General features: G+C 45.4%; 1 protein-coding gene across 9 annotated transcripts in view; it reads left to right on the plus strand.

Annotated features, from left to right (window-relative positions):
- The window catches only part of syne1a (spectrin repeat containing, nuclear envelope 1a), a 138,191-nt gene that overhangs the window by 97,688 nt on the left and 16,044 nt on the right, over window positions 1–24,459 (plus strand). For 7 of the 9 annotated variants that reach the window (XM_054747909.2, XM_054747906.2, XM_054747916.2 and 4 more), the window contains 46 exons: window positions 1,355–1,692; window positions 1,790–1,934; window positions 2,041–2,259; window positions 3,446–3,732; window positions 3,834–3,999; window positions 4,075–4,230; window positions 4,516–4,668; window positions 4,968–5,150; window positions 5,250–5,387; window positions 5,595–5,780; window positions 6,205–6,327; window positions 6,412–6,594; window positions 7,060–7,203; window positions 11,420–11,650; window positions 12,908–13,048; window positions 13,887–14,000; window positions 14,094–14,255; window positions 14,476–14,670; window positions 14,746–14,919; window positions 16,173–16,364; window positions 16,684–16,815; window positions 17,082–17,182; window positions 17,262–17,412; window positions 17,478–17,612; window positions 17,719–17,892; window positions 17,991–18,206; window positions 18,304–18,405; window positions 18,481–18,600; window positions 18,676–18,876; window positions 18,950–19,123; window positions 19,247–19,378; window positions 19,464–19,660; window positions 19,742–19,874; window positions 19,959–20,141; window positions 20,225–20,374; window positions 20,455–20,631; window positions 20,721–20,876; window positions 20,964–21,119; window positions 21,211–21,381; window positions 21,469–21,602; window positions 22,529–22,733; window positions 23,352–23,534; window positions 23,618–23,764; window positions 23,879–24,033; window positions 24,106–24,253; window positions 24,337–24,431. In XM_054747909.2, the coding sequence (XP_054603884.2) occupies window positions 1,355–1,692; window positions 1,790–1,934; window positions 2,041–2,259; window positions 3,446–3,732; window positions 3,834–3,999; window positions 4,075–4,230; window positions 4,516–4,668; window positions 4,968–5,150; window positions 5,250–5,387; window positions 5,595–5,780; window positions 6,205–6,327; window positions 6,412–6,594; window positions 7,060–7,203; window positions 11,420–11,650; window positions 12,908–13,048; window positions 13,887–14,000; window positions 14,094–14,255; window positions 14,476–14,670; window positions 14,746–14,919; window positions 16,173–16,364; window positions 16,684–16,815; window positions 17,082–17,182; window positions 17,262–17,412; window positions 17,478–17,612; window positions 17,719–17,892; window positions 17,991–18,206; window positions 18,304–18,405; window positions 18,481–18,600; window positions 18,676–18,876; window positions 18,950–19,123; window positions 19,247–19,378; window positions 19,464–19,660; window positions 19,742–19,874; window positions 19,959–20,141; window positions 20,225–20,374; window positions 20,455–20,631; window positions 20,721–20,876; window positions 20,964–21,119; window positions 21,211–21,381; window positions 21,469–21,602; window positions 22,529–22,733; window positions 23,352–23,534; window positions 23,618–23,764; window positions 23,879–24,033; window positions 24,106–24,253; window positions 24,337–24,431 (7,658 nt within the window). The remainder of the gene's footprint in view (window positions 1–1,354; window positions 1,693–1,789; window positions 1,935–2,040; window positions 2,260–3,445; window positions 3,733–3,833; window positions 4,000–4,074; window positions 4,231–4,515; window positions 4,669–4,967; window positions 5,151–5,249; window positions 5,388–5,594; window positions 5,781–6,204; window positions 6,328–6,411; window positions 6,595–7,059; window positions 7,204–11,419; window positions 11,651–12,907; window positions 13,049–13,886; window positions 14,001–14,093; window positions 14,256–14,475; window positions 14,671–14,745; window positions 14,920–16,172; window positions 16,365–16,683; window positions 16,816–17,081; window positions 17,183–17,261; window positions 17,413–17,477; window positions 17,613–17,718; window positions 17,893–17,990; window positions 18,207–18,303; window positions 18,406–18,480; window positions 18,601–18,675; window positions 18,877–18,949; window positions 19,124–19,246; window positions 19,379–19,463; window positions 19,661–19,741; window positions 19,875–19,958; window positions 20,142–20,224; window positions 20,375–20,454; window positions 20,632–20,720; window positions 20,877–20,963; window positions 21,120–21,210; window positions 21,382–21,468; window positions 21,603–22,528; window positions 22,734–23,351; window positions 23,535–23,617; window positions 23,765–23,878; window positions 24,034–24,105; window positions 24,254–24,336; window positions 24,432–24,459) is intronic. The other 2 variants (XM_054747908.2, XM_054747913.2) reach the window with 2 other exon arrangements.

The raw sequence follows: 24,459 nt of genomic DNA on the forward strand, positions 1-24,459 counted from the left end.
CCAGTCAGCCAAAGGAACATTCCCTTGACCAAGTAGCCAGGGCGCATGATCAATCGGGACGTTGCGACAGCACACACTGTCACAATAGTAAATACTGAAAGTGGATGAACTTAAGAAGAATGGAGTTTTGGACAGAAAGAGCACTGATGTTTCAGCTGGACTCACGAGCCACGAGGACAGACTGATACGCAGCCACACTTTTAAGTAATCATCAGGTCTGACTGAAACAGCGTTTCTGCCTTTTACAGGTGGACAGAAAAAATAATAATGTTGACACATTGTTGATAATATTACTACATTTCAAGGCTTTTTCAATACAGTGAAATTAGTTGAAACAGAGCCGAGTTGTATTAGAAAACAGCAGTCCGCACAGCCCGACAGCCCGGCGAATCTGGGATGAATTAGTGCTGCCTCAACCTCCTCGTCTTTCATTGGGTCACTGGAGTTTAAATTAAGTGGATGAGAAACCCATGGGGAGGGCTCTGCATAAATGAGAGTAAAGTTGAATTTTAAACGCGTTAAAACTGTCACAAAGTGGCGTTAAAAGCGGCGTTTTATGTCACAGAACGGCGAAAAAAGCGGCGTTCAATGTCCGTACCAAACGCCGTATTTTACGCCACCCACACAGAGAACGCGTCTGGGATTAGGGTGACGTAAAAAACGGCGTTCAATGTCCGGAAAAAACGGCGTATTTTACGGGCGTTCTACGGGACCGTTCAGAACGGCGTAAATTACGGCGTTCTGGCAGAGTTTTCGCCGTATTTTACGACGTCTTGGCACATCAAACGGCGTTTTTTTCGCCATTTCTTAACTAGACGGGTTGGGAAAGTGGCGTATTGTGACGGTTTTGGCTTGCCATATACTAGAGACTACTGCACTGCCTTTAATAAAAGCAGATGATGATATCATCAAATTGTGGGACGAATGTGTTTAATGGAAACATTTGGACCCTTTTTAAAAGTTGTCACCAATTCCTTCATTTCTTATTAAAATTTCTAACTAAAATGTTTTGATGAAATTCAAACAGTGTCATTAGATTAAAGGGTTTTTATTACTTTAGATGTTTCCAGCCAGTTTAATCCGGCCATGTAACCGTGTCTTTTGACACGAATTATACTTGAAAACATGCTGAACATTATCTGTGTTAGATAATTCATTGTATTGAACCTGGACAGTTAACAGCTCAGGCTAGCACTCGGAGAAGGAAAAATCATTTTCTGCTCAGTTGGATTTAGATAAAAATGTTGCTAGATGGACTTTCCCAGATCTGGATCATAAATTGTACCCTTTATTTAATCGGTTTTTGTATAACTACAAAAAAAAACCACATAAAACCACCTTCTGTGCCTTCTAGCTGACTGTGGATGGAGCTCTGGCTCTGCTCCTGCGGTACCACTCATCCCTTCAGTCCATGCAGACATTTCTGGACTCTGCAGCAGATTTGCTCCACAGGACCAGCTCAGGAGTGGATCTTGAGAACCACACAGACTGTATGCAAGAGCTGGAGGAGGTTTTAGTCCAGGAAAAGAACTTCAATGCTGCCTTAGAGGAGCTGAGGACTTTGGATCCTTTGCTTGTTGATTTTATGGATGCAGGCGTGCTGAGAGGGCTTGGCGAAAAGGTTAGATCGTTGCAGCTGATGAAGGCAGAACTCAAACAGCAGGTGGAAGCTTACAGAGATGTGCTGCAGAGGTATGTGTTAACTACTTGGACTACTATAATTAAGTATTCAGTTGTTTATTTCACATAATTCCACTCATCAGTTCGTTGTCATGTGCATTTTTCTCAGGTGTGGCGCTCAGTGGAGGTCATTTATATATGACAAGGAGGCTCTGGTTGAACACATGAATGATTTAGAAAGCAGCATGGCCGTGTTTACATCCGCTAAAGCCGTCAGTGCCCATGAAGCAGAGGACAAGTGCCAAAGATACATGGTGGGAATCATCTAATCCACACGTTTGTCGTTTTTATTTTAAGATTCAAGTCTAAATGCTTCAGGAGGATGAATTCTTTAATTAGTATGATGTATTTTGGCTGCAGACTCTGGTGGCTCAGACAGAGATGCTGGAGTTGCCTCTAAACGCTTTGAGAGAGAACGTTACAGAGTTGGATCAATTCGTCTCTGAGTCGAGCAAAGCTCTCACCAGTCATGTAGTGTCATCGCTATGGCAACGATGGACGAGGCTCCGCAGTGTGGCCCGGGCCCAGGAGAGGGCATTGGAGGACACGGCGAGGGAGTGGAGGAACTTCATCGAGAAGGTATAAGCCCAGATGGAGGCTATGTATATATATATGTATGTATGTATGTATGTATGTATGTATGTATGTATGTATGTATATATATATATATATATATATATATATATATATATATATATGTGTGTATATATATATATATGAATGCGTATATATATATATATATATATATATATATATATATATATATATATATATATATATGAATGCGTATATATATATATATATATATATATATATATATATATATATATGAATGCGTATATATATATATATATATACCGTATACATATATATATATATATATATATATATATATATATATGAGAGAGAGAGAGAGCGAGAGAGAGAGAGAGAGAGAGAGAGAGAGAGAGAGAGAGAGAGAGAGAGAGAGAGAGAGAGAGAGAGAGAGAGAGAGAGAGAGAGAGAGAGAGAGAGAGAGAGAGAGAGAGAGAGAGAGAGATGTAACTCCAGGCTTTAGGCCAGCTGTGTTTTCCTGCCAAAACTCTCTGTCATGAAGCGTTTTCCCGCCTTTTGACCCAATTCACGCTCACTCTCTGTCTGCTCCCAAGAACACCCACAAAGCACCGTTTCTAAAGAGGAAGTGAAGTCAGACTCAGGAGGATGTCCACTTCCTCATATGTGGCACGTTCCTGTTGTCCATTGTGTGTTTTTGTCTGTGGCTCCTTTGTTTTTCTGGACATGATGTCATTCACCTCTGACTTTCACAAACTTTCTTTAGAGGCTTTTGAAACAGAAACTGTTCACCTCAGAAATGTTGTGTCAGTAGAAGTAAAATTTGCTCTATTTTTGATTTAATTTTGTGATTTTATTACTTCTGTTATAAGCGTAAAAGTGATAAACAGCACCCTTTTAAATCACTTTTCTCAGAGCTGTTTCTACACCTAAGAAATGTTTTTTTTCTGTTTTCACTATTCAGAAATCTTATTTTTACATGAGAAATTACTGAAACTGATTTTCTAGCACCGTGCATGAAGACAAATACATGCAGATCAAGTTTGCTTTTTTCTGAACAGTCATATAAATGCTATTTGATGATACTTAATCTAACATAAACGCTGTAGAAGACATATGTATCCTTAACCTAAAGCCTACTTAAGTCATTATCACATTTTCCTTCTTTATAAAAACATCTGATAACTCTTCATTTCTAATTTCTGACATTTAGGTGGAGAAAGTGAGTTCTGTGTCCAGAGACCTCCACAGTCGCCTTCCAGACAGCACCGTGGAGAAGGCGGCCACCAGGGCGGCACTCCAGAGCCTGCTGGAGTACCACGACTCCTTCAGCCAGGAGGTGGAGAAGGAGCAGTCCATACTGGCCTTGCTGGGGCAGCAAACTCGCTGCCTTAGAGGAGAGGATGGAAGGGAGGTGGTGATGGAGAAGAAGACGGAGAACGGGCATGAGGAGACAACATGCCTACAGGAGATCAGGAGGATGCAGGAATGTTACGACAGGTAGGGTTGCTTCAGGTTATTTTTACAAAATGTATAAATCCTGTTAAATGTGTTCAGTTTAAGTTTTAGCATATATGGCTAAATAATGTGTTGTTGTGCAGCCTGCTGTTGCAGGTGCGCTCCAGCAGGGCTCAGGTGCAGCAGGAGCTGAGGGAGAGGGAGGAGGTGGAGAAGGAGCTAGGGTTAGTTAAAGGCTGGATCCAAGACACTCGAGGTCTGCTGCTGAGTCCCACAGCAGATCTGGATTCCCTGCTGCACGAGTTAGAGGTAACCAGCATGTCATTGTCTGCCGTTCAGGGGAAGGAATTTGTTGTCTTGAATGTGGTCTTGTTTGTGTGGCAGACTGCTCACGGTGAGGTCATCAGCAGGCGTCAGAGTGTGGAGCGCATGACAGAGCTGCAGCAGTCCAAGTATCAGGACTTTCAAGCTGGCTTGCCCTCTGAACTCAGCATGCAATTAGCAGAAGTGGCTCTGGCTCTGGGGTCAGCTGAAGATCAGGTAATATCTCCTTTTATCTTCTTTTAGAAAGTTCGGTCATGTTTACATCTTGAGCTTCACCAGTTCATTCATTATTGCCTAATTAACCTTCCCCCAGTGCTTCTTTTGTCAAAAAAAGCCATCACGCACCCTATCTAAGTCTTTGTGTGTGTGTGTGTGTGTGTGTGTGTGTGTGTGTGTGTGTGTGTGTGTGTGTGTGTGTGTGTGTGTGTGTGTGTGTGTGTGTGTGTGTGTGTGTGTGTGTGTGTGTGTGTGTGTGTGTGTGTGTGTGTGTATCCACTTTAGGTGCAGGCTAGAGAGAGGGAAGTCCAGCAGACCAGAGATGTAAAAGAGGACTTCAGCTACAGACTTCAGGACATCGAGGCGAAGCTGAAGACCGCTGCTGTAAAACTTGAAGACAAGGGCGCCGACTTGGAGGAGGCCAAAGAAGAGACCAAAGTAATAAAGCAGACAGATTGACTAATTAGCGAGCAATTAACCCAGGTTAAAGTGGCGATTCATCCTGCAGGTGTTGGGGTTAATGAGTGTGTGAGAGTTGGAATGGCCTGAACTGAATTCTGCCTTCAGCTTGACCCACTTTTGAGAGCCGAACTCCAGATGGGAGCTGGAGTTCTTCTTCTGCTCTTCATCTCATCTCCTTGATGCTTCCTTCTTCTGACCATCTGAGGATTTTAAAAGTTAAAGTGCAGTTAAAATAATTCGTTTTCTACGTTTTTATCTGTTTCTTCCCCCTCCAGGCACTTTGTGAAGAGTGTGAATCCTGCAGATGCTCTCTGGCAGAGTTAGGAGGATCTGTGCAGGAGTTTGGAGAGCAGAACCCACTGCTGTGTAAGCAGCTTGGAGATGCTGTGGCTAAACTGACTGAGCTACAGCGCCACACTGCTCAACAGGCCCAGGATAAAGTCAACAGACTCAAAAAGGTGAGCAGTTTCATCTCAACCTCTAATAACGAACAATATTCTAGACATGCTTGAGAATAGTTTTAGTTCATTTGTCTTTTTTCTACCAACGTTGAGCAGGCAGAGAGGCAGGTGGAGGAATATCACAACATGAAGGCTTTTATTTTGAGCTGGATTGAAAAGGCTGAAGCTCTGATCACCAGCAACATCGTCTGGAGCTCTGCTACTCAGCTGCAGGAGCAAATTCGAGCCCACCAGGTGAATTTTTAGGGTTTAAAATTTCTTTACAGTCATGAAAAAAATCCTTCATTACCTTATGAGATCTGAAGATACGTCTCAAATCTGCGGTTAATTAGATTGTGGTTTCCAGTGAAAGCCTCCATGTTGGCTGACCTTAATTAGTATCATCACCCAACGGAGGAACCTCCTCTCTTTGACTTGTAATTTATGGTCTGATTGTGACAGGCGGTGCTGAGGGAGTGTTGCGGTCTCCATGGAGACCTGGACGCCATGGGGGAGAGGGAGGGGCAGCTGGCCGACTTGCTGCAGATGGAGGGATGGAGCCAGCAGGTGAAACACCTCAGCAGGCGCACCGAGGAGCTGCAGCAGTCCGCCAAGAGTCGCCTCCAGAATCTGCAGGATGCCACCAAAGTAAAGAGACAAAAAAAATGCTGGAGTTTGAGGAATTTATAGTTAAATGTGCTAAATGCAGTAATAAATATTTTAGTGCGATATGGGAAGAGTAAAACCCTCCTGTTTGGTGCAACAGTGCCCCCTTTTGGTACATAACAGAACAGCACCATGATTGTTCAACAGCATTAAAACCCAGAAGATTACCAGCTACTAATTTTTGCTAATTGCAATGTGCGTCTGGGCCTCTTGTCAGTATTTTTCCTTTTTTGTCTCATTCCATCTCTATTGAACACAATTTGACTTTGCAGGCATTTGCCAAATACTTCATAAGCCAAGTAAAGCGTAATGTTTGTACCTCAAACTAGATAGAAATCCTGCATTTCTCGCGTCTCATCTGTTCCTGCATCCGCATGATTTGCTTGACTAGTCCTGCTTTTTTCAGGACCTGCTGCGTCTTGAGTCCGAGGTGAAGAGCTTGCACGCTGCTGTAGACCAGATCCAGGTCTCTCTTGCTTCACCTGATCTCAACAAGCTCAGCCTCAGGGAGCAGCTCACGCAGAGACAGGTATTTAATCTGAGTAACAGATTAAGATGTTGTTGCGGAAGGTTATTCTACCCTCTAACGTCCTGTTTTAACTCGTTTTCTAAGTGCCTGCTGGTGGAAATGGAGAGCTTTAAACAGCAGGTGGTTGCAGTGCAGCAATGTCAGAGTGCCCTCCGGCTACCAGAGGAGGTAGTGGCCAGTCTGCCTATCTGCCGCACAGCCCAGACTCTGCAGCAGGAGGCCAGCCAGCTGCAGCATACCACCATCCAGCAGTGCAACATCCTGCAGGTAGAGGGCAGTCATCGTCTTTTAAACACTGTTAATGTGGAGCGATGAAAATCTTCTCTAAATAAAGGAGACTTTTATTATTTCTCCTCATAACTGTTAAATAAACCCATCTAAGCTGTTGTTACGTAGGCTGATGATGCAAGGGGTTCTCTAAAATCTGGCGTTCTGATCTAGCTACTCTGAGATGTCTGAACAGGCCTTCTGAAGAATGCTGTTTTCTTTTAGCCCCCATCACGTCAGCATGTCTCTCTGGTCCCTTAGCTAGGCATCCAGCTAACTGTGTGAGGAATATTTTTGCCTGGTGTGTTTTCAAACCATGCACACCATGTTTAACTGTAAACTGTAAAGCATCCATCTGCAACACGGCCTTTTCCATTCCAGGTGTTTACAGAAAAGAGAATATAGTTTCCTTTACAAGATAAAAGGTCGTTTTCACCCAAAGTCTCGTGTTTCCTTTGTCGTCAGGAGGCAGTGGTGCAGTATGAGCAGTACGAACAGGAAGTCAGGAACCTTCAGAGATTAATAGAAGATGCTCATCGTATCATTCAGCACCGACCCGTGTCCACTAACAACATACAAGAGCTTCAGGCACAGATTCACCACCATGAGGTATGAACGCACTTGCCTGTTTTTATGCTTACCACGTGATTTAAATGCACCGTTTATACTAAAAAAATCCTTTTATTGCATCGGGTCTGAATGTATTTGAAAAATTATTCAATATTCATTTTAAAACTTATCTTGTCTGCTTTAGCTAAATTATTTCAGATTTTATTTTTCTCTTTTTTACAAGTGTTACACCTTCAGTGTTGGGTTTAAAAACTGTTTATTATCATTTAAATTGTGGGTTTTGTTCACCCTAAAATATGAACTGTATCATCTTCAATGCATATATTTTTTTTTCTAATATTTATTTAACTCGTTCAATACATAACATTTTAAGATGGGCAATTACATGAGTTTTGCTTCTTTCTGTTCCTTTTTCATTTTTGTTTTCGCAAACCTGTTTTGTGTTTTGTTTTTAATTGTGGATAAATGAAAAAAAACTTAAAAAAATAATATATATATATATATATATATATATATAGATAGATAGATAGATAGATAGATAGATAGATAGATAGATAGATAGATAGATAGATATAGATATATATATAGATATAGATATATATAAAATAGTAATTGGATAGCCAAGCGGGGTGCAGCAGTGGCGGTTGCCGAGGCCAAATCTTGGGCATGGGAGGAGTTTGGTGAGGCCATGGAGAAAGACTATCGATCAGCTCCAAAGAGGTTCTGGCAAACTGTCCGGCGCCTCAGGAGAGGAAGGCAGCAACTCACTCACACTGTTTATAGTGGGGATGGGAAGCTGCTCACGTCAACTGGGGCTATAGTCGGACGGTGGAAGGAATACTTTGAGGAGCTCCTCAATCCCACCTATGCGCATTCTGAGGAGGAACCAGAGCCGGGAGACCTGGGGATGGACTGTCCAATCTCGGGGGCAGAAGTTGCTGAGGTAGTCAAACAACTACACAGCGGCGGAGCCCCGGGGGAGGATGAGGTTCGTCCTGGGTATCTCAAGGTTATGGATGTTGTAGGGCTGTTGTGGTTGACACGTCTCTGCAACATTGCATGGTCATCGGGGGCAGTTCCTGTGGAGTGGCAGACCGGGGTGGTGGTCCCCATCTTTAAGAAGGGTGACCTGAGGGTGTGTTCCAACTATAGGGGGATCACACTCCTCAGCCTCCATGGAAAGGTCTACTCCAAGGTACTGGAGAGGAGGGTCCGATCGATAGTTGAATCTCAGATAGAGGAGGAGCAATGTGGTTTTCGTCCTGGCCGTGGGACTGTGGACCAGCTCTATACCCTTGCAAGGGTGATGGAGGGGGCATGGGAGTTTGCCCAACCAATCCACATGTGCTTTGTGGATTTGGAGAAGGCTTATAACCGTGTCCCCAGGGGCACCCTGTGGGGGACGCTCCAGGAGTATGGGGTGGGTGGCTTTCTGTTAAGGGCCATTCAGTCCCTTTACCAGAGGAGCGTGAGTTTGGTCCGCATAGCCGGTAGTAAGTCGGACCTTTTCCCGGTGAGGGTTAGACTCCGCCAGGGCTGCCCTTTGCCACCGGTTCTGTTCATTACCTTTATGGACAGAATTTCTAGGTGCAGCCGTGGTGTGGAGTGTGTCGAGTTTGGTGGCAGGAGAATCTCGTCTCTGCTTTTTGCGGATGATGTGGTCCTCCTAGCTTCATTCAGCTCTGACCTTCATCTCTTGCTGGGTAGGTTCGCGGCCGAGTGTGAAGCGGCTGGGATGAGGATCAGCACCTCCAAATTTGAGACCATGGTTCTCGACCGGAAAAGGGTGGCTTGCCAACTCTGGGTTGGGAGAGAGGTCCTACCTCAAGTGGAGGAGTTTAAGTATCTCAGGGTCTTGTTCACGAGTGAGGGTAGGAGGGATCGGGAGACCGACAGGCGGATTGGTTCGGCATCTGCAGTGATGCGGACGCTGAGCCGATCTGTCGTGGTGAAGAGGGAGCTGAGCCAGAAAGCCAGGCTCTCGATTTACTGGTTGATCTACGTCCCAATCCTCACCTATGGTCATGAGCTTTGGGTAATGACCGAAAGAACGAGATCGCGGATACAAGCGGCCGAAATGAGTTTCCTCCGTAGGGTGGCCGGGCTCAGCCTTAGAGATAGGGTGAGGAGCTCGGACATTCGGGAGGGACTCGGAGTAGAACCGCTGCTCCTCCGGATTGAAAGGAGCCAGTTGAGGTGGTTTGGGCATCTGGTCAGGATGCCTCCTGGACGCCACCCAGGGGAGGTGTTTCGGGCATGTCCTGCCGGCAGGAGGCCCCCAGGTCGACCTGGGACACGTTGGAGAGGTTACATCTCCAATCTGGTCCGGGAACGCCTTGGGGTCCTGCCGGAGGAGCTGGTGGAGGTGGCTGGGGAGAGGACGGTCTGGAGCTCCCTAGTTGGGATGCTGCCCCCGCGACCCCGACCCGGATAAGCGGAGGAAGACGACGACGATAATAGTAATGGAAAATTAGTCTGTAATTGTTATTACCAGCTAACCCTAATGCATTAAATTAAATATAAAAATACACAAGTTTCATTATTTAACAGATAATTTAAATATGATTTTTCATCATAAAGGGTGAAATGCTGATGCAGTTAAATGTCTTTTTATCAAAGATTGAGACCAAGAAATAGAGAAAAAGACACAAATTGCATCTTAGAATAGAAAAGATCAACTGTTGTGACTGCGTCAGACTGGTCAGATGAAAGATTTGGTCATGAAGTTATTCTCATTCTAAAAATGATGCAGCTGTCATTTGATTTGATAAAAATGTAACCGGTTAATCATTTAAAATCTTATTTGTTAGATATGTCAACATTTTAAGATTGGGGCAAGATCATTTGGTTTTGACTGGATTGATGAGCTAACAGCTAGTGAAAGTGAGGTAAACAACAAAGTTTAAAAAATGTCATAACGAGTTTCAAGTGAACACTATTTTAAACCATTCTATCTCAATTTTTGTTTAACCTAGTTTTTTATTGTTGACATTTACCATCGTCTGCAACACAAATCAGTAGCGCTAACTAACTGTAGCACTTCCTGTTGGAATTAAACAGTGAATTAAAACAGACAGGGATTTAAATGTGTAGAATTAGCATTTATGTGAACAGTAGTGAGTTATTTTAGATCAGAGTTGATTTAAGAAGACATACGTTTACTTTTTAAGTAGCCACATTGTGATTAGCTGTTAGCTTATGTGCCATTAGAACATATGTCTATTTCACCAAACTGGAATGGATAAGACATTAACTGTTCATAACCTTTCCACTGAAACCAGCTTTAAAATATCAGATTTGTCCCTTTGAGAGTTAAAAAACAACAAATTTAACCCTGTTTGCTTTGAAGCTGTTAACAAGTAGAGGATTGTGTTGAGTCTGTAGATGATAAACTCTGACATTCCTCTTTTATCAGATGCTCCATATCTACAAAGGTAGATGACACCGTTGGTTTGGAATATTCAAGCATGAGTTGCAGTTTCTCTCTAGCTGAGTAAATGTGTTCTGATCTTCCCTGTGGACAAACGGATCAGATCTCACAGGGAAAACATTTTATTACGTCATAACTTTCCCCGCAGATTTTCATCCACACTCACAGGAAAATGTGAGCTCAGGTATTTTCAGATAATTTGATGTTTCTGGAGTTCAGAGTGGATCTCTGAGCTAAGCTGCAGTTCTACTGGTTCCCCGAGTCATGTGGTCTGATTATCAGTGCATCAACCATCTGTGGGAGAGAGGGAGCAAAAGGAAGAGGAGGAGGAGGAGGAACATCCAGTCTGCTGGCTGTAATTTGACACCAGCTCTGTCATTCCCCTAAACACTCCTCCGCTCCCTTCAGATCTCCTTTGTTAACTGAGGATTGGTGGAGACAGGAAGAGGGGGGGCGGGGAAATACGCAGTGAGATCACTTCCTGTTTTCTCCTGCCATTTGTATATGTGTACAAGAGGGAGTGTCTGAGGGATTTTGAAGTATTTCTACGAAGGTCTCGGTCTCAACCAAACATCCTGTGTGCTGGCTTCACCGCCGGTCTGAGTCACCCGCCTCTGAGCCGTCCTGATTGGCTCAGAGAAACAGAGGAGACACTCAGAGAGGGGAAAGAACTGAGGCTCTGAGAGAGACCGGGGGAGAGAAGAGAATGCACCAGCACAACATTCAACACACTCAGCAACCCTCTTTTTAAGCTACTGATCATCTGGACACTCTCCTGATCCTGAGTGTGTTGGGGGGGGGGATGGTGTTTCCTCTCTGTGACAGGAGCTGACCCAGAAGATCCGTGGCTACCAGGAGCAGATCGCCTCTCTCCACTCCAAGTGTAAGATGCTGACGGTGAAGGCGAAACACGCCACCATGCTGCTGACCGTCAACGAGGTGGAGGGCCTCTCGGACGGCCTGGAGGAGCTGAGTGATGAGGAGCTGCACAGTGTGGTCCCCAACTCCACATCAGATTCCTCCAAGCTGCTTCCAGCACACCCCTCCGTCGTCATGGTGAGTAGGGCACTTCCTGTCTGTTTTACAGTTATCACTCCTGTTGCACTAGTGTTGCCTTAACTTCAGGTAATCCAGACCCACTGATCTGGGCTCCATGGGGGCCAGACCATCTGTTGCAGAACTCTTTAGTCTTCATCCTGTTGTACTGAAACTAATCTAAAGAGCTGCACATTTACCTGAATCTGTCTGCAGTGAGATCCTTTCTCTCCTCTGCTTCTGCTTGACTGACTCCTTCTCTTCCTCTTGATGCCTGGTTTACATGGTGTCTTCCTCTGAATCAGACTTCTTTGGTTGCTTTGCTTTGTCACAGTTGCTTGTGGTGTATTTAGCATCCGCAGCTCAGGAAACAGGATATGACAGCATGTGTGTGTGTGTGTGTGTGTGTGGGGGGGGGGGGGGGGGGGGGGGGGGGGGCTTGTATATCTGGTAACAGAAGGACTTTCTTAAGTGAATCTATCTTTCTAAAACCACTCAACTGTGTTGATGCCGTCTGTTGCACCGCATCGCGTCATGAAGCCCGGGAAGAGGCCGTTTGAGTGTAACAGTGTCCAGAGTCAGTAGGCCGAGCTCCGTGTCACCGGTCCAGAAGCAGCCCGGCAAAGCTCAGCTCACGTTTCAGCTCTGCCCCTCTGCTGAAGCATGCAGGAAGACCGTCTGAGACAGTTGCTTTATTCTCTCGTCTGCCTGTTTCTGCAGCTGTGAGGAGAACTTTAGCTATTTTTGGTTAAATCTGATACTCTTGAGATTTTCCCTCAGTTACATCCATATATTTATCTTAAATCTGGTGTTAAATAGTGCAGATTGTGCTTAAAGGCATTCCTGAGTCACGTAATCAAAATGAGAATGAGCTTCCTGCAGCTTTGAAACCAAAAGTGTGTGAGGTGCCAGTAATGTGACCTAATCAGTCTTCACACTGCTATTTGATTATCACTTAAATAATCAGCAATGCAAAGTGCCCTAACTCACTTCCCTGTATTAATTTTGATGTTTGTCTCTTCTTTGTGTTGCTTTTCCCTCTGTGTGTGCTTCTGCTCCCTCCTCTGATCTGGCATTTTTATCCACTCTTTCTCTTTTTGCATGCTTGTTTGTGTGTGTGTGTGTGTGTGTGTGTGTGTGTGTGTGTGTGTGTGTGTGTGTGTGTGTGTGTGTGTGTGTGTGTGTGTGTGTGTGTGTGTGTGTGTGTGTGTGTGTGTGTGTGTGTGTGTGTGTGTGTGTGTGTGTGTGTGTGTGTGTGTTTTGCACCTCTGTGGTCAGATGACAGCCGGCCGCTGCCACACGCTCCTCTCCCCCGTGACAGAGGAGTCGGGGGAGGAGGGTACCAACAGCGAGGTCTCCTCTCCCCCTGCCTGTCGCTCCCCCTCTCCGGGGGCTAACGCTGACATTCCTCTTAACCAGGTACCGGTAATCTCCATCCTGCCCAGCTTCCATTACTACCACCATCTGTTTTCAACACTAATTTTAATCATCACAATCACAAGCTGCCTTCTTTTTAAATCAGTCATCAACCCAATTTTTAACCTGTCAGAAAACTGCTTCTGTGATGAAAATAATTCAGTTTTTCTAAATATTTAATATCAAGGTGAAGAATATTCAGTCAAGTAGCGTGATCAATGTTATTCTGCCGGGTTGTTCTACGGAGGAATGTGGGAAGAAATAACTAAAGACTTCCTTTTTAATGTGGACCCCATCTTCCCCCCGTTTTGTTATATGTTGCATTTTCTTTTTGCCTAAAATAAACTGTTCGTTTGTATTTTTGCTGTAACAAGGATAAAAATGCAAACGTAAACTTAACGATGTAGCTTTGAAGGGAATTTTTTTGATAAAATTTTGAACTCTGGTGTGATCCGTTAACACTCAGAGGATAGATGTCACCCTGATGCAGCAGTGTGACCCCAGTGCCGATCGATGGTGTGCCGTTTTCCTCAGCAGCTAAAATAGGGAGCTGATAGAGTATCATGAGTGTAACCTCATCTAATTAGCCTTTAGCAGGAAGCTAATTAGACCAAAGCAAAGCACAGTAAAGGTTTGACTCGTGCAAGGCAGTAGGATGTGCTGTCTGCTCTTAAACTCTCACAAATACATTCTTGTGTGATTTATGTACCAGTATACTGCAGGTGTGGAATGATACTTTATATAATGTCTGGGTACTTGAGGGAACTACAGCAGTGAGCAGATGTTGCTGTTGTTCTGACGCACCTATGGAAGTGATGGTTGCTGTGTTGTTGTGCTGCAGGGTCAGGGCGCCCTGAGTCGAGCACCCCTTCAGGAACTCTACGACCCGTCCATGGAGAGCAGCACTGCTAACTTAGACGACTTGCAGAGATCTTGGGAAACCCTTAAGAATGTGGTACGTCTTGTTGTTGGTCCCGCTGAGCCAAATGAATTTAAATATAAACATAAATGTAAAAGTCTTTATTCATTTGTTTCTCTCCTGCCACAGATCAGTGAGAAGCAGAAGAGCCTGTACGAAGCTCTGGAGCGGCAGCAGCATTATCAAGAATCCCTCCAGTCCATTTCCACCAAGATGGAGTCCATCGAAACGGCGCTCAACGAGGGCCTGGAGCCTAACAAGACCCCTGAGAGTCAGATGGCAGCGCACCAGGTCAGGGGGGATCTTTGGGAGGGTCTTGTTCTGGTGTGAGGGCAGAGGAGTGTTTTTATGAAGTTATGAAGATCTTTTGTGAGACGACAGTGAAAACGGTGACCAATTGATGGGGTTGCTGTTGCACTTGGCTGTTATTCGTTGCTATGCCAACATCACAGCTCCAACACACACATTTGTTGGTTGTTGCTCCCAGCACTCATATTCTTCCTCTGTTCAGGCTCTGATGGATGAGATCCTGATGCTGCAAGAGGAAATTGGTGAGCTACAGACGTGTTTTTCCGAGGAGCTGGGAGACAATGACGGCGATGGGAAAGCTGGGGACCAGCTGGCCCTTCAGTCTACTCTCACAGTCCTGGGAGAGAGGATGGCTACCATTCGCATGAAGGCTTCTGGGAAACGCCAGCTCCTGGAGGTAGAATTCAGTCGATGCTTGTTTCTTTACCTTCTAGCTGGAAATCGAACATCGTCTCTTCACGGACTTCTGCAGGAGAAACTAAGCGAACAGCTGGAGGAGCAGCGCCAGGAACAGGCACTGCAGCGTTACCACAGCGAGGCAGAGGAGCTGGACCACTGGCTGCTCAGCACTCGCGCCACCCTCAGCTCTGCCCTTCGACCCCAGAATGAAGATATGGACATGGAGGAGCAGCTCATTGACTGTCAGGTCAGTCCCAACAGTTCTGCTCTCATTCAAAAGCGTTTTTTTTTTTTGTGTTAAACTACAACAAAAACAACGTGAACTTCACATGATCATGATGAAAATGGGCCCATCGTACCGGAGCAGGGAAAACCTTAAAATGTTATTTCCACAGGTGTTTTATTAAAATCTGTTTTTAACCTCTTTGTGGAGACGGAATGTGTCTGGCTTCACGCTTCTACAAATAGCAGCTTTCCACAGGTTCATTCTTTTTACGTGACGCTACGTTTCTATTTTTAGTCAAACATAAACGTTAGTCCTGAAGAGTCCTGTCTGATTTAAAGAACTTTGCTAAAACGGACGGAGCTCTAATGTAGAACAAATTCAGCCATTTTTCTTCTTTACCCTTGAGTTTAAGCCTTGTCTTAAAGCATTCTTCAGTCAACCTAGCATTGTTTTATTGCTCAACCCCGTTACCGTGGCTACTGGCTCTTTGTGTAGGCTGTGGTTTATTTTTCATAAAGATTTATTGAGAAGCTATCAGTATGCCAGAGAAAACACAGAACTTTCTTGACTTATTCATTTAGTTTGCTGAATTTATTTTTATTCTACAAGTTTGGACATGTTTTATTATGACTGTTTATTCTAAGTAGACACTAAACCCACTTTCTGTGCATCTTCTGCTGGAAATTTGGTCCAGATGTTAACGATGTGCGTGTACTACATGAGAACCAGCGGGGTTCATTATTATTTATTTTCAGAAGCACAGATCAGTTAAAGTTAGTGCTGCTGCCCCGGTGAAGGAAACCAAGATTAGACGTGTTTGTAGCAGCCGGGAGGAGAGTAAGCTGATTACAGCTCACATGTGCCTCCTACGGAGGTTTCAGGGTCCAGAACGAAAGATCCACTAAAGTAGAATATGCAGGACTTCATAGAAGAAGGTTAATAATTCTATTTGATGGAATTTGGAGTGGAAAAATTCCTCCTGGAAAGCAACACCTAGTATTTTAAACATGTTTTGCAGTTTGAATTTTTTTTTTCTTGTTGGCTAATACATGAACAGTCAGTTAGTTGAATAAAAAGGTTCATAATGTGGAAATATCTGAGCTTTTCCATGATAGTTTCTGTCTATTTTGCACTAATTTCAGTCAAAACTATGTACGTAGAAAGCTCTTCCTGGTTTTCCAATGTTCCCAGCACTTTTTAGATGAAGGAATAGGGCACTGATGGAAACGACCCAACGCCTCTGCAGATTGCTCAGGTATCGCTCACCTTTTCAGAACATGCTGTTTGAGATCGAGCAGAAGGTGTCATACCTGTCGGAGCTGTCCGTCCACAGCGAGAGCTTGCTCTTGGAGGGCCGCGCTGAAACCAAAGAGGAGGCAGAGCAGCTCACGCTCAAGCTGCACTCACTCAAAGACAGCCTGCTGGAGCTGCAGCAGATGCTGCAGGACAAACAGGTCGACATACAGGTGAGACGGATAAACACGTTTTTCCTTTCCTTCTCCCTCCTGATTTGCTCTTTTTCTGTGCTTCGCTGTCTTCCATGGAGCTGGGAGGCAGCATCAATGGTCATATTGTCTAAAATGCACCAAGAGTCATTCATGGCCCTTTAATAAAACTACTGTTTTGTTGTGTGGAAAACAGTGAGCCTCAGACAAACAGATGCTGACTCATCACATGCAAACACCAAATGCATCAGGTCTTATTCTGATGACACACGATGACCTTTTGTATAAAAACTAGTGAGAATTCAAGCAACACTTTCCTTTATGGCTGTTTTTCCATCAGGGCTCGCTGCAGGAGCAGGATGACAGCGAGCCGGACTCGTCCCTGTCTCAGAGTCCAAACGTTCAGGACTGGCTGTCTCAGGCCCGCTCAACGCGGACACAGCAGCACCACAACAACCTGCTTCGGCAGAGGGTAAGAGGCCCCACAACACTTAACCAGCTTCTGTCAGTGCGCCCCAGGGCAGCTGTGGCTACATCGTAGCTCATCACCATCAGTGTGTGAACGTGTGTGTAAATGGATTAACGATACACGTGTAGTGTAAAACGCTTTGGAGTCCTTACTCTGAGAGGCGCTATACAAGTGTGGGTCATTTAATAAGACTAATGCAATCATAATGAGTACACTGGAGATTGAAACGGAAAGTATTTATTACTAAATATTTAATTTTTATATTTTAGGAGCTGCAGGAGCAGGTGGAGAAGCAAAAGAAGCTGCTTCAGTCTGTAGCCAGTGTTGGAGAAGAGCTATTCATCCAGCACAGCACATCTAATGGGGACGGGTGCGTCTACATCTGTCTCTGTCCTGGAGTTCATGTCCCAACAGTCTTCGTACAGTTTGGATGCTTTTTCCTCCTACAGTGAGATTTCTGTCCCTGGTGGAGTGTTGTTGGAGACTGAGACATTGTCTCCTCTGGACCAGCTGAGACACAGATGGGAAAACCTGAATAAAGACCAGAGCACCAAGCTTCAGCTCTCTCTCAACTCCCTGGAAGAAGACCAGCTCAGGCCGGTATGCACGGCAGCCTTTTCTGTCATTTCAAAGATGAATTAGCCACCAGTTTGACCTTTTTAAAGCTCTGTGTGCAGGTCCTCCACCGGTCCCGTTTCACCAGTCCAAGTGTGGTGTTCGGGAGCGAGGTTTGCCACCAGGACTCCTCCTCTCCCAGGGCGCTGTTTGAGGCCTGCAGCCAGACTTTGGAACGACTCAAAGTAAGAGTAAAGCACTCTTTATTTTATTTTCAGTTCATCCTTTAACCAGGATGCAGACGTTTTCTTACTGACTACTTTTTGAGTGAATCATTTTTTGTCGTCACAGGCAGAGGGCAGTGACAGGAAGCTGGCAGCGTCGTTCGGAGGGACGACAGTCCAGCAGGACCTGTACGCTGCCGTGTCAGCAGCCTCCTCCTGGTTGGATGCAGGAGAGAATCACCTGCTCTCTGGTCCCGTGCTGCTGTCAGACGACACAGAGACTCAACTCACGAGCCTAGAGGTAAACTCAACCAGCAGATAAATCATAAATACTGTGTGTGTTTTCATAGATTCTGGCTAAAGTCAGAAGAACCAGCTGACTGTTGGTTTTCTGTTCAGGGTTTAAGTAAACACCTAAAGGAGTTAGCCAGAGAGGTGAACCAGTGCAGAGACCACCTGGGTGGAGGAGCGGCTCAGCTGTGTGGAGGAGAGGAGCGAGCCCTGATGGAGGACACCCTGGAAGGTCTTCAGGAGAGAATGAGCCTCTTGGGCACTGCTTTGGAGCAGCACTGTGACAATGTGAGGGACAGGCTGCAGGAACGCTCCACCTTTCAGGTGTGGGACCTCTCATTGTTGCAACACAAATTCTAATTTGTGCATTTCGTTTTTAGAAACCAGATGCATCTCATTTTTGTGTTGATGTTTTAACCAGAATGAGCTGAGGATGCTGTTCACGTCTCTGACTGAATGCAAACACCAGCTCCTGCAGAAGATGTCTGGAATTGCAGCCAGACCTGCATTCAAACAGCTGGAGGTGCGTTTTCAGTTGGACTCGGTGTATAAACAAAAACATCACAAGCTACTCACTGGATGTTTCATGTGTTATTAGATGTTGTCAGAGATGGAGGACAGCTTAAAGGAGTTTGAGCAGAGAGTGACTGAGCTGAGGATTAGAGCAGAAGGACACCAATCTGATCAGACCTCCAACCAGGAGCTCCTTAAACTACAAGTAACGTCTTTATTATTATTATTATTATTGATGTGTGATCCCTTTTGTCCGTCTGACTCACTGAGGTGTTTTCAGGATGCATACGAGGAGCTGGTGCTCATGCTGGGCTCCAGACGGAGCAGCCTGAACCACGGCTTGTCTCTGAAGGCTCAGTACGAAGCTGCACTTCGAGACCTCTCTGACCTGATCGACACCGCTCAAGACAAGATGGCCGCTGACCAGAAGATGACCGTAGCTTCTGTCACAGAGGTCCAGATGTTACTGGAAAAACACAAAGTAAGGAGGCTCGTCTCTTCTCAGCTGCTTTTATTTTGTATTTCTAAACGTTTCTGTTTTGTTTTGAATCCAGGAGTTTTTCCAGGGGCTTGAAGGCCACATGATCCTCACCCAGACGTTCTACAGTAAAGTATCCAGTTTGGTGGCCCAGAGGGAAAGCCAGGCGCTCGAGGAAACCATGACTCTAGCTCAAAATGTGCTCAAGCAAGCTCACAGGAGGGGGGTGGAGCTGGAGGGCATTTTGGAGGTGAGAATGATCATTATTACAGGGAAAGGAGGAAGTTTCAGGTGTAAAAATTACTGCTGCATGAGAAACAGCAAAATGTAAAACCTTTATCCTTCTTTCTGCTCTTTTTTTCCCATCTCTCAGTCCTGGAGCCGGCTCATGGAGGACTATCAAGCTTTGTGCCGACAGCTGGAGGCTGTGGAGTGTAACATCCCCACTGTTGGACTGGTCGAGGAGACAGAAGAGAGACTAGCTGAAAGGATCGGTCTCTACCAGGTAGATTTACGCTCAAATCAGAGTTCATGCAGGATGAGAGTCCAAAATCTAAGCACGAGTTTAAGAAAGGTCTGCCCCTGTGCAGCGTCTTAAGGCGAGCCTCGCAGAACATCAGCCACAGCTCTACCAGGTTCTGGAGGAAGGCAAGAAGCTCCTCCTGTCTGTCAGCTGCTCAGACTTAGAGAGCCAGTTGACTCAGCTGGGAGAACACTGGCTGTCCTCCACCACTAAAGTCAACAAGGAGCTGCACCGTCTGGACTCCACGCTCAACTACTGGAGCAGGTCAGCTTCTGTTCTAACAGATCCTCGCTCCTCCCGTGCTCCTGTTGATCTTGCATGTTGTTCTTAATGCAAAAATGACAGATACCAGAGTGAGTCAGCAGATCTGAGCCACTGGTTGAAGTCTGCTCTGGACAGACTGGAGTTCTGGACAGCCCAGTCGGTGACGGTCCCTCAGGAGCTGGAGACCGTCAGGGACCACCTCTGTGCCTTTCTGGTGAGTCAGATCTGCACCTACTTACATCTCCATCAATCACATTATTCTCTGAGTTAATTTAACTAAATATTTTTTATCTTGTAGGAATTCTCAAAGGAGGTGGATGCAAAGTCGTCTTTGCGTTCGTCTGTGCTGAGCACGGGCAACCAGCTCCTGCGGCTGAAGAGAGTGGACACAGCTGGGCTGAGGACGGTGCTGGGACACATCGACACTGAGTGGGCCGAGCTGCTCACTCGGATCCCCGTGGTCCAAGAAAAGCTTCACCAGGTTTGAGAACACTGATTTCAGATTTAGAGGTAACTGAGATGAGCTGTAGGTTTTATTTGAACCCCTCCACTCCTGTTCTCTAGCTACAAATGGAGAAGCTGGCATCGCGACACGCCATCGCAGAGCTGATGAGCTGGATTTCTCTCATGGAGAACATCATAGAAGAGGACCAAAACAAGATCATGGGGGCTGTGGGCTCAGACGTGGTCCAAAGCTTCCTGCAGAAGTACAAGGTACACAGAAACGCCTTCACGCTAACCCATTCAACCAAACCCATCACACTTATCACAGCCCTGTGATGTTTGTGGCCCAGGGCTTTCGGATAGATCTGACCTGCAAGCAGCTGACGGTGGATTTCGTAAACCAGTCCGTGCTGCAGCTCAGCAGCCAGGACGTGGAGGGGAAACGCAGCGACAAAACGGACTTTGCAGAGAAGTTGGGAGCCATGAACAGAAGATGGCAGATACTTCAGGGGCTCATCACTGAAAAAGTACAATTATGTCATCATTTTAATAAGAATGGCTCTGCTTCTCAAGGGCCAGCTCTAAAGAGGTGAAAACGTTCTGATTTTTATTTCAGATTCAGCTTTTGGAAGGAGTTGTAGAAGGCTGGTTAGAGCATGAAAACGGGGTCCAGACTTTAAAAAGCTGGCTCACGCTGCAGGAGGAGAGGTTGAAGAAGAAACACAGGTTAGAGGATGTAGCATCGGTGCAGAATGCACTCAAAGACTGTCAGGTGGGTGCACCAGAGCCTTTGATGGATACCTCCAACATGTTGTTTGATTGAGAAGGAACTGGTTTTTGTTCTTATGTGGACCATCAGGAGTTGGAGGAGTTGGTGAAGGAAAAAGAGAAAGATTTGGAGAAAGCAGAAGAGAGAGGAAAGGCTCTAATCCAGGATAGGAAAGAGGAAGCCTGCTCTGTTGTGAAGGAGACCCTTAAAGCCCTGAACCAGTCCTGGGCTCGGTTGGACCACATGGTGGGTTTTCTGTCCTTTTTAGGGTTTTTTAAAATATACTTATTCATTTTCATAGCGTTCCCACACATACGTTTCACATCGCTCTCGTCAGATAAGTCAGATGAAAGTGAGTCTGCGGTCAGTTCTGGAGCAGTGGACTCTGTATCGGCGAGCCTCAGAGGAGATCAACGGCTACCTGATGGAGGGGAGATACTCTGTATCCAGACTGAGGCTCCTTAACGGGTCTTTAGAGGCAGTGCAGCAGCAAGTGGAGAGTCTGGAGGTGAGGACTCCAGGGAAGTTGTGTTGTGAGAGCATGCACACACACACACACCTGACATTAATGAACATCTGTGTTTGCATTCTGCAGAACTTGCAGGAGGAGATGGATAAGCAGGAGAGCAGTTTGAAGAAGTTTGGCTCCGTAACTCACCAGCTGCTGACTGAGTGTCATCCGTCTGTGGCTGAAACTCTCCACAGAGCACTCCAGGGCGTTAACACCAGGTATCAGGAACTGGAACACACCTCAGTGGGTTTAATGGGCAGTTTAATTCCCAATAACGAAGTAAACGCCTAAAATCAATGACTACTCTGCTACTTGGACCATTGGAGCAAGACAGAAAAAAAAATCTGACTATAAAATTGATGTTGTGACAACAGTGTGTGTTAACTGCTTACATTACAGCTATAGAGACAGCCAGGACATTCAGGACTGTCTGTGCTACTCGCTCAGATTTTAACAAGATTAAACGTTTATCTGTAAAAATTATTGTTCAGATAAATGCCGTCATTCATTGTTTTATTCTAAATGAATACAAAACACTTATTAGTAAATAAGACAGGAGTTCATATTAATAACCATCTTTGCGCTGCGGTCTCAACTACATGTGTAGTTCCTCATGGCTCATTTCTTGGTACCCATCCTGTTCTCACATTGAAAAAAACAAACTGAAGTGGAAACCCCAGCTCTCTGAGATTTTGTTTGTTTTTCTGTCTTTTTGTTGTTTTTTAAACACAGCTTTTATGAATGTGATGCTCGTCTTTTGACAGGAATCAAAGAGCTTGATTTTTGTAACACAACTACTGGTTTTATCCTACTGGCTTCCTGTTTGGTACTTGGAAGAATCTGTTGCCCGTTTGTGAGGTTCTGAATGGGCTGGTCCAGATTAAGGAACTTTTATGCAGACCACACTTGACAAAAAACTGACATGATTAAATGTTCCACAAACCAAAAGTACATCTGATTGCCCCTTTTGCCCCTTAAAAGAGCTGCACATTACTAAAACTGTTTTGTTTTTTATCCTATTATTATTAGATTTTGCTTTAAATTAATAATGTATTATTTTAGTTTAATTAGATCTGTTCAGTTTACCATCCAGCTTGTGGCTCATAAATGTGGACGTTGTGAGTAATAATTATCTTTGTTTCAGGTGGAATCATCTCCTGGAGCAGATCTCAGAACAGCTACGGAGCAGTAAGGCCTTACTGGGTCTGTGGCAGCGTTACAGATCTTTATACAGCCAGTGTGTGACGGCGGTCCTGAGGCAGGAAGATTGTGCCGATCGTCTGCTGAGGAGCGCCACTGATGGGGAAATCACAGAGGAGGACCGCAGCTCCTGGATACAAAACTGCAACGTGAGGAAAAATGTTCAGAAATTGATCATATAAACATGTTTTATTGTTTGACCCTCCGTTTTTTTCACTCCTCAACCCACATTTACATTTCCTTTGTGTCCAAGACACTCTTCCTGTCGCAGTCTCGTCTCAGAGGAGTTGGGAACAAGCTCCTAAAATCTGTTGTCAGCTCACTGTGAGAGTTCACAAAGAGCCTGTCCCCGCAAGTGAAAACCAAATTGCACCCTGTCCCGTTCTCTGCTTGAACGTAAACCCAGAGGACAGTCTAACAAAAGGCTTTTAGAAAGAAACCGCTAAAGGGGGAGACAGGCCCCCTGATTTACACTACAGGGACCCACGGTGTCCTGCTGGGCGTGCCGGAGCCTAGTGTCACAGTTCGGATTTTGTTGGAAAACGGTCTGAATGGGAATTGCTGATGCAAACTGTTGCTAGACAGCATAGAAAAGAATTGTGAGGATTCTTTGGACCGTCTCACTTTTAGTTGCTGATTAAAAGCGTGCAATTTAATGAACTTCTGGAGGACAGTCAGGTCTTAAGAATTTGGATTAAATATTCACCCTTTGACAAATACAGTTTTTGCTAAACTCACTTAATGGTGCTCCTTTGATTTTTGTACAGGACTGCCTCAGCAACCAAGACCCGGTGCAGAAACTCCTCCAGCAGCTGCAGACTTCAGGAGAGCAGCTCCGGAGTCAGGTCGACGCCTCCTCCTTCGCCTCTCACAAGTCTGACCACCTGTCACTCACTCATCGCCTAGCAACGCTCGAGCACGCCCTTATTAGGCAGCAGGAGGTACTGCAGGTAAGAGCTGTTTTATATTTATAATCCTAAAGGGGGATGTTCGGATTATGTTTTTATTAACTCTGCGCGTGTCTTTATTTTAGTTTGGATCTCAGGCCTGTGAGGGCTTCAGGGAGCAGCTGAACACTCTGATCTGTAGGGCGAAAGAGGCTGAGGAGGTGCTGAAGGAGTCGGATCCAGTCGGTTCACCAGATCTCACCGCGGTCCAGACACGAATGGAGGAACTGAAGGTACCAACATCTTATTGTTTCTGTTTCAGTTGTCTGGATTGTTCTGATGTGAATGTGGCGAAGCGGTTCAGCTCCTGTGCCCGACTTTAAAAAGTTTAATAATCTTTTAAATAGGTGCACCTGTTGGGGCTGAGCAGCCTCTCTCCAGATCTGGAACGTGTGAATGAGTTGGTGTACAGATTACCTGTCAGCGACAGAGATGTCAAACGGCTCCAGAGCCTCAACAGGTCCTGGGCCTCTCACTGCGCTCACCTCACCGAGAGGTTCAGGTAACTTCAGCCTCTACAGATCATCCGTTTGGCATGATGTCATATTTTATCTGGTTTTGTCTTTTTTCCCAGTAAACTTCAGTCAGCGCTGCTCCAGCAGCAGAGCTTCCTGCAGAAGTGTGAGGCCTGGATGGATTTCCTCTCTCAGACCGAACAGAAACTAGCAGCTGAGATTTCGGGAAACTACGAGAGTCTGCTGGAGCAGCAGAGAGGCCATGAGGTCAGAACGCTGCTGCATTTGGGTGTTAACGCTCGTATATTCCTGTGTGTTCTGTGTTTTTACTGGTTTGTGGGAACTTGCAGTTGTTCCAGGCAGAGATGTTCAGCAGACAGCAGATTCTGTACTCCATCATTGGCGATGGACATCGTATGTTGGACATGGGACAAGTGGATGACAGGTTAGCAGCACAGAGACCATCCTAAGCT

The sequence above is a fragment of the Nothobranchius furzeri genome, chromosome 2, assembly GCF_043380555.1.
Source record: "Nothobranchius furzeri strain GRZ-AD chromosome 2, NfurGRZ-RIMD1, whole genome shotgun sequence".
NCBI classification, from domain to species: domain Eukaryota; kingdom Metazoa; phylum Chordata; class Actinopteri; order Cyprinodontiformes; family Nothobranchiidae; genus Nothobranchius; species Nothobranchius furzeri.